This window comes from Camelina sativa, chromosome 5, assembly GCF_000633955.1.
Source record: "Camelina sativa cultivar DH55 chromosome 5, Cs, whole genome shotgun sequence".
Lineage (NCBI taxonomy): Eukaryota > Viridiplantae > Streptophyta > Magnoliopsida > Brassicales > Brassicaceae > Camelina > Camelina sativa.
This window is the reverse complement of record NC_025689.1, coordinates 1,052,255-1,060,369: the sequence shown is the minus strand read 5'-3', so window position 1 is coordinate 1,060,369 and position 8,115 is coordinate 1,052,255. Positions and strand designations below refer to the sequence as shown.

Genomic DNA, 8,115 nt, shown 5'->3' with positions numbered 1-8,115 from the left:
GTGACAAGTGTTTGGGTGGCTTGGTCGGTTTTTGTCTACGTAATTTTCTGCCACGTGTCCTCTTATCCGTGGGTTGGACGGCTTGGAATCGTAGAATATTTTATCCTCGCAAACCAAAAGTCCATACAAACAAATTACGACCTTCCCTCCCTTTCTTTCTTATTATTCTTCCATGGCTTAAAAACCAAGAATTTATAATAAAGAATTTGCAAAAGTTCAATCCTGATGTTGATATGTAGTATACTAGTACTACAATGAAATACCAATAGTTGAGTTTTGATACATAGGTTGAATGGTATTGGTAAGATGATTATATTTATTTTCGTCTTTTGCACACATGGCAAAATGGTGTAGAATGGTTGTATATGTGTTATGTATAAACTTACTTAATTATAAGACTTGTGTCATTGTGTGAATCGAACTTTTTTTTTTGCAGAATCCAGAGGACTGTTCTGATATCGACTCGTCAGGCTTACTAATGCAAAACAAAATTATGGCGTTATTTGAGAATGTCAATGATGGTTTGGGATACCAAAAAATACGAAAACAAAACTTTGCAATATACACCGTTAAAATTACATGGGTTCTAGAAGGAAATTTGGTACATGGTCATATTATCATATACTACAGTTCATGATGTGTAAGCTTGGAAGGTAATATGAAAAAGGCAAGGGATAGTAAATAACGAAATTCGGCAATTTGGTAATGAGACTAGAAGAGAACAGCACGTGGGTAGGACATAATGTCACACCCAAAAAGACAACAAAGCAACGAAGCAACCATAATTGTTCGGTCCTTTTTTTCCTTTTGGCTTAAACGTTGTCTTTCCTTTTTGGCAAATAGTGGATTGCAGCCGAATATTACACTACCCAATCTTCTTCTTTTAATCTGGTTTAATCCCACCATTCATAATAATTTCATATCATGCATATTATATATTCATGTTGAAACTGCTTCCTATATATGTGTAAATGGTGTGACGTTTTTTCTTATTTCATATAGGCAATTTATTGATCTAGAGTACACTTGGGTGTAGTTGTTGGTACAATAAAGTTGCATTATAGACAAACAAAATTCCGATGTCATGATTGATTGTCTGATTGATGTATAGATTATTATTAATTAGCTCTTTCATTATAAGTATAGCCTCATGGATAACATCATAACAATGGTGAAGATAATAACATAACATAAAAAAGAATCTCATTTCTTTTTTATTGATAAAAGGATATCATGTCTTTTTATTTTTGGTTTTACTGCTTATTATGATGATCACTCATAATCATAACTAAAATTGTTGGAGAATTAAGGTAAGAAAATTATGCTATAAAGCAAAGTAACTGTTGGAGAATTAAAGTGATCACTAAACTAAAATTAGTAATGTTAGAAAGAAAATATTAGTAGATTATTTGTTGAATGAGGTGTCTCTATGTCTTTTAGGTACGGGTGAGAGTCCATGTGCTCTTTCTTATCCTGACAACGGTCCAAATAAACCGCCGGTTCACCTCGACCACATATTCAACTCCTTTTATAATAGTTTTATTTTCTTTTCAGTATTTTCTTTTGTGGCAAATTAAAATTCAAACATTAAAAAAAAGAACATTCATGAAAGATACATGGATAAAATTCCACATAGTATACAGTATCATATTAGAGTAGAATACGACATTTGGTTAGAGTACATAAAAATAGCTGCAAAGCGGATTTTGAAACTCTGTCCACACACTTTAATTATCATTAGATCAATAACAAGCATTATCAGTAACAACATACATGATAACGTTAATTAATCTAATTAAATTCAACTAATTAATAATCATCGTCGTGTTTTTATTTAAGTTAATTTTCATTTGTTTGCATTATCTTCCAACATTGAGGTTTCGTCACTATAAAAAGCACCACTCCCTCAAGCTTCTCTCTGCAACATAGTCACAGAGAAACCCCAAAACCTAAAAAAAAGAGCTCTAAAGAGAAAGAGAAAGAGAAAGAGATGGAAGGTAAAGAAGAAGATGTTAGAGTCGGAGCAAACAAGTTTCCGGAGAGGCAACCAATCGGAACATCGGCACAGAGTGACAAGGACTACAAGGAACCACCACCTGCGCCGTTGTTCGAGCCAGGCGAGCTAGCTTCATGGTCTTTCTGGAGAGCTGGAATCGCTGAGTTCATTGCTACGTTTTTGTTCCTTTACATCACTGTTTTGACTGTTATGGGTGTGAAGAGGTCACCTAGCATGTGTGCTTCCGTCGGTATCCAAGGTATCGCTTGGGCTTTCGGTGGTATGATCTTCGCTCTCGTCTACTGTACCGCCGGTATCTCCGGTAAGTCTTCTCGATTTCACTCTCCGATTTTACTTAGAGAGCAAGTTTAGGTTTCAATCAGGAACAAATTAGGGTTTGCAAACATATAAGTAGATCTGATTTAGAATGAGGAAGATTCGATCTGATTTGTGTATGTGTTAAACAATTACTCAGGTGGACACATCAACCCAGCGGTTACGTTCGGTTTGTTCTTAGCGAGGAAGCTTTCGCTTACACGAGCTGTGTACTACATAGTGATGCAGTGTTTAGGAGCTATCTGTGGAGCTGGTGTGGTTAAGGGTTTCCAGCCAAAGCAATACCAGGCTTTGGGAGGTGGAGCTAATACTATTGCTCCTGGCTACACCAAAGGAAGTGGTCTTGGTGCTGAGATTATTGGAACTTTTGTTCTTGTGTACACCGTCTTCTCTGCTACTGATGCCAAGAGAAACGCTCGTGACTCTCACGTTCCCGTATGTCTTTACAACTCAATCGATTAAAGGATATATGGAGTTTGGTTTTGTAACATCGGATCTAATTGGTTTTGGAAAAATTTGACAGATTCTTGCACCGCTCCCAATCGGATTCGCTGTGTTCTTGGTCCACTTAGCAACCATCCCCATCACCGGAACTGGAATCAACCCAGCAAGAAGTCTTGGAGCTGCTATCATCTTCAACAAGGACAACGCTTGGGATGACCACGTGAGTAGTTTTTCACTTCTCTCACCAAATTTACAATTTATATTTTACAGTCTAGACTTTGATTATTGGTTTACTGATTGATATCTTTGTAACTTCTTCTTCTTTCAGTGGGTCTTTTGGGTTGGACCATTCATTGGTGCTGCACTCGCTGCTCTGTACCACGTTGTAGTCATCAGAGCCACCCCATTCAAGTCCAGAAGCTAAGCTGATTGAGTTATTTTTTATAATCTGGCTTTTCATCTTTAGTTTGCTTTTTTCTTTTGTGAATCTACTGCCTGTGTGTAACGTGTGTCTGTATGTGTTGTTCCTCTTCCTTTGCCTAATGGAGACTCTTTATGTAAAACAAAGAAATTCCTCAGAAACATCTGTAATCTTTCATCTCCACTTATCAAAGGATTTCTATAATTGTCTCATTCTGGGCATCTGTCTAGCAGAGGCATTATTATCTTGATTCATAGTGGACCAAACATATTTAATGCATTACGTTACAATCTGCTACAAAAAAAAAAGTTCTATTACAAATGAATCATGCCAAATGATATCGACAAAATTAGCTCAACTTCAAGAATATGACCCCTATGGATTAAAACCATAGTTAATAAAGTTGTATTAAAATAAGATCTTATTAAATCAGATTGAGAGTTTGCTTACAAAATAATGAAATCAAATGTTACTGTCTGAATTACGAAAAATAGAAAGAAAACAAAAGAGAGTAATATAATAAACGAACAGAACAAACGCACTTTGCAAAATTACCTCTATTGAATTATGCAGCCAAATCAATCAAATCAACGACATTTGGTGGGAGAGCTTGGCCAAAGTAACCGCGTATCTAGCACGCGCCAAAAAGGCGAGTGCCACTCTCTCTATTCAGACAGTAAATGATAGATGCGATTGCTTCACCTACTCTACCTACCTTGAAACGCCGTTACCGACTTCGTCGTCATTGACGACGTTAGCTGACTTTTCCTCTCGTAGCTCCGCCGCGATCCCCGTTAAATCCCGTTCGTGAACATTAACCAAAAGACCGTACTTCATGAAAAGAGTTAACGACATCTTCTGTTCCACCTTATGCCCCGCTACCACCGTCAGACGGTGCCGGAGCAAAACCGCCGCCGCTATCGATTTCATTTGCAGATAAGCCAGATCCTTACCGAGACAGATCCTAGGGCCAGCGTTGAACGCCACGAATTTAAACGGATCGTGATTGATAAACCTCCCACCGTCCGATTGCGAGATCCACCTCTCCGGTTTGAATTCCATACAATCTTCACCCCACGTCGACTTCATCCTCCCCGCCGAGTAGATCGAATACGTAACCGAAGATCCCGCCGGCACGAATGTTCCGTCCGGCAACACATCGTCCTTCACGGCGCGTTTTGAATCCTCCGGTACCGATGGGTAAAGCCTCAGCGTCTCCGATAACGCCGCTTTTAGATAAACCAAACGATCAAGCTCCTCACACGACAACGGCTCGTCCGTCCATGATGCCACGTCATCGCCACGTGTCTCGATTAGAACGGTGCAGATCTCGCGGAGGATTTTGTACTCTATGGTTGGGTGCTGCGTGATCAACCAGAAAAACCAGCTCAGCGCGACTGATGACGTGTCACGTCCAGCTAGGATGAAGTTGAGCGCCACGCGCTGGAGGATCTCGTCGGAGTAAGATTCCTTCTTCTTGATGAAACGCGACAAGAGGTCGTCGTGTTGTTTCCCGTCACTGTGCTGACTCATCAAATCTTGCTTACGTGTCGTAATAATCTCAGACAAATAATTATCTACCTGGACCAAGCTTCGGGTCAAGCTGACTTCTAAGCCGAGACGGAGCCATCTCTTGAACTTCCATAAAATTTCCGGCAATATAAACCTTTGTAGTGAAGCCTCCGTGGCTCGATCGAAAGCCACCGCAAATGTGTTCACCGGAAGACCCGGTGCGCAAGTCCTCGGATCTTTCCCGAAGGTCAAGCCGCATATGTTATCAAACGTAAGCCGAAGAAGCAAATCTTGAAGATCAATCGGCTCAGAGCCGAGCCGAGACGTTTCGAGAATAGGTAAAAACCGAAGCTTGATCGCCCGGTTAACCCAACGAGCCATGGCTTGACGGAGCGTCCTCGTGGTGAACTCCAAAGCGGCGGTCTTACGCTGGAAAAGCCACGTGTCACCGTCGGAGTTAAAGATTCCTTGACCGAGAAGATCATGGAAAACGGCTTGCCACGTTGGACCTTTAGGGTAGTTATCAAAGCGGTTCTTGAGAATATGCTCGAGGTTTCTTGGATCGCAAGTGACCGTCACGAGACCTTGTTTCTTGGCTAGAAACGGAATGGCGCAGATGCATGTTTGATACGTACCGGAGCAAGCACGGAGGTTGTCGGAGATCCAGTCGTGCATTCGCTCACAGTTCTCAATGAGACCAGGGAGACTACCCAATATAGGCCAAACACGTGGACCTTTAAGACAACGAGATATGAATGTGAGCCATAAGAAATACGCCGTGATGGCTGTAAGAATCATTAGAGCAGTGGATATATCCATGATTTTCCGGGAAAAATGTTTTGTGATTCCTTTTCCCTCAGTGAAAAAAACGTTATGGCACAAAAGTTGATGGAAATAGAGACGGCCCAGGTGGTGAAAAAGATAAGAAAATTTCCCAAAAGAGTGATGAAGTTTGAATAGAGAGAGAGAGAGAGAGAATGGTTCTATAAGAGATGAATGAAAGAACACAAGAGAGAAGATTTATAGAAAGAGCAATTATGAACGACAGACTGTGTTTTGTTTTCTTTCCCTACAGTGGATTTTTCTCTGTAGATCTCTATTTCTCTATATGATTTATCTCTCTAGATCTCTCATAAGTCATAAACTAGAGGAGTGAAGAGCTTTAGGGTATGTGAAGCATGAGATGGTGTGCACTACCATTAATGTTCCTGCTCTATGCTGGTAGCTAGGTGGTTGGAGACTTTATATTTTAATCTCAATATATAGAGAAGAAGAAAAAAGTGTTTGAACGGTAAATTTTCAAGAGCATTAAAGACGTTTAGTTGAGGAGCCTAAGGAGAAGAGGAAGACAGAGAGAGATCTATGACTAAATGACCCACAGTTTTTCAATGTCCGAGCATGAACCATTTATACAAATTATTTCAAAACCCCCAAAAGAGAGAGAGATCAAATTTTAAAATATTATGTATTAGAAATTCGTGTAAAAGAAGTCACAAAGTAAGCATGGGATGTTGCCTCCTCGTTTTATCTTGTTCTCGTGGCTATTATAATTGCATATTATATATGTTTTGAAGATCTTTATTAGCTAGGGTTTTGTATTTCGGTGTGTCGGTTCAAGGGAGATGATGGCTTGGCTTATAGTCGATATGTATCATTTACTTATTAGTCATAGCTCATAGGCTACTGTATAACGGCAAAACGACAGTGCGATTTCGCTATTCTGCGGGTCTCTTCTCTTTTATCTCAATTACGAAGTTATGTGAAAAAAGATATTTATGTTCGGTTATTTTATAAAAACATGAAAACTCATGTCATTCCACTTTTCACGTTTAAGTTAAACTATTTTCATTTAACTACCAAAATAACTATTACTATATCACGTTATTTCGTTGATTTTTAGTAATTTTAAAAAATTATGATAGCTTTGACAAGTGTACGTGCGTGTATATAATTATAGAATCCTATTTTTGTGGTATAGAGTGTAGGTAGGAGTAATTAATTAGGGCTTAGATTTGATATTGTTAGGGTGTGGGTGAACAAACTCACCAATGATAGTTTTGCTCAACTACACAACTATTATAGGTTGCTTATGGGTTTGGTGACTTTTGTCAATATATTTTTGAAAAGCTTATAAAGCATTCAAAGCTCACAATTATATAATAATGTGTCCCCTTCTTAATGCATGATCACTGATAAATTAATTAATGTAAGAGCCAATACAAAAACTGTATACGAGATAACCCGTGATGTGTATATGGGCTGCGATCAACACACAAATCTAATTCTACATTTTCACGACTCGAGGATTGGAAAACTAATTACGTTAAAGAAACTATCAGAGAATTAATTAAGACTATACATATACTCCTATATCCCTATCGAGGATAACTGTAATTTGTGATTGTGAAGGAAGATAAAAAAATATTTTTTGACTTTTTTCCATCAAAAGCATGAATGCATTGACCCACGAAAGTCAACTTCCGATTTTTTTAACCAAGAACTGCAGAATATGCGGTTCGAACTTCAATACGTCGAAAATGTGTAGACTGAATCCATAATTATTTTCCATTACAGCTGTATGTATGAAACAAGGTGAGCTTTTAATGAACTTGATTGACAGTTGGTTTCAGTTGATTTTTCTTTTTCTTTTGCCAAGTTTTCTTTTGCAGAATATGAGTTTTTAACATATGTTCGTGTAATTTTGTGGTTAACTATGCAACATTTAGGTTAAAACTTTAGAGAAAGGACAAATCGACAGAGAATATAAGTTATCTAATTAGGTTACCTTCCCATCAACGGCAAAGAAAACATACTTTTATAATCGCATAAATATTTTTTTTTTTGTTTACAATTAATTATCACATTTAAGATATGAAAACTGACATTACGTACGGGGAAGTTACAATAAACAATAAAATAGTTAGATTAGGTTAGGTATATCAAGTACTCCCATGCACTATTTGAAATATATTTTAAATGAAGGAATTCATGATAATTGATAGTTATAAAAATCTTTTTAGTGTTTTGGAATAAATGATATGATGACTTAATATGATTAGAAAATCTTTTCGAAATGGCACATGAATGGTAATTAGTTTTTAACCTTTTTATGGTTACCAGAGTCTTAGAAACAAACTTAACCGATCAAGTAAACTAGTAAAGTAATAAACACAACTGAAATCATTAGAGTTCGTGGGTTGTCCCACATGAAACTGGTCATTTAGGTGAAACAAATTGGTCACTTAACTTGTCTCATTTTGCATTTAAGACCATATACAGAATTTTTCTATAAAAAATACTAAAAAACCATATTGAAAAGTAGCTAAAATAATGAATGAATCATTATGATAGTTAGTTACCCCGTCACTTTATCCACATGGTAATTAATACTAGTAATCCAGACAAC

The 8,115-nt window shown here is 37.7% G+C and overlaps 2 protein-coding genes across 2 annotated transcripts; one reads left to right on the top strand and one right to left on the bottom strand.

Moving 5' to 3' along the window:
* Positions 1,902 to 3,451, top strand: LOC104784723 (aquaporin PIP1-2-like). The gene is made up of 4 exons (XM_010509781.2): positions 1,902 to 2,318; positions 2,472 to 2,767; positions 2,856 to 2,996; positions 3,105 to 3,451. The coding sequence occupies exons 1-4, from the start codon at positions 1,991 to 1,993 to the stop codon at positions 3,198 to 3,200; spliced, it is 861 nt and encodes a 286-aa protein (XP_010508083.1). The 5' UTR covers positions 1,902 to 1,990; the 3' UTR covers positions 3,201 to 3,451.
* LOC104784721 (cytochrome P450 86A8) lies at positions 3,596 to 6,094 on the bottom strand. The gene has a single exon (XM_010509780.2). The coding sequence runs from the start codon at positions 5,526 to 5,528 to the stop codon at positions 3,909 to 3,911; it is 1,620 nt and encodes a 539-aa protein (XP_010508082.1). The 5' UTR covers positions 5,529 to 6,094; the 3' UTR covers positions 3,596 to 3,908.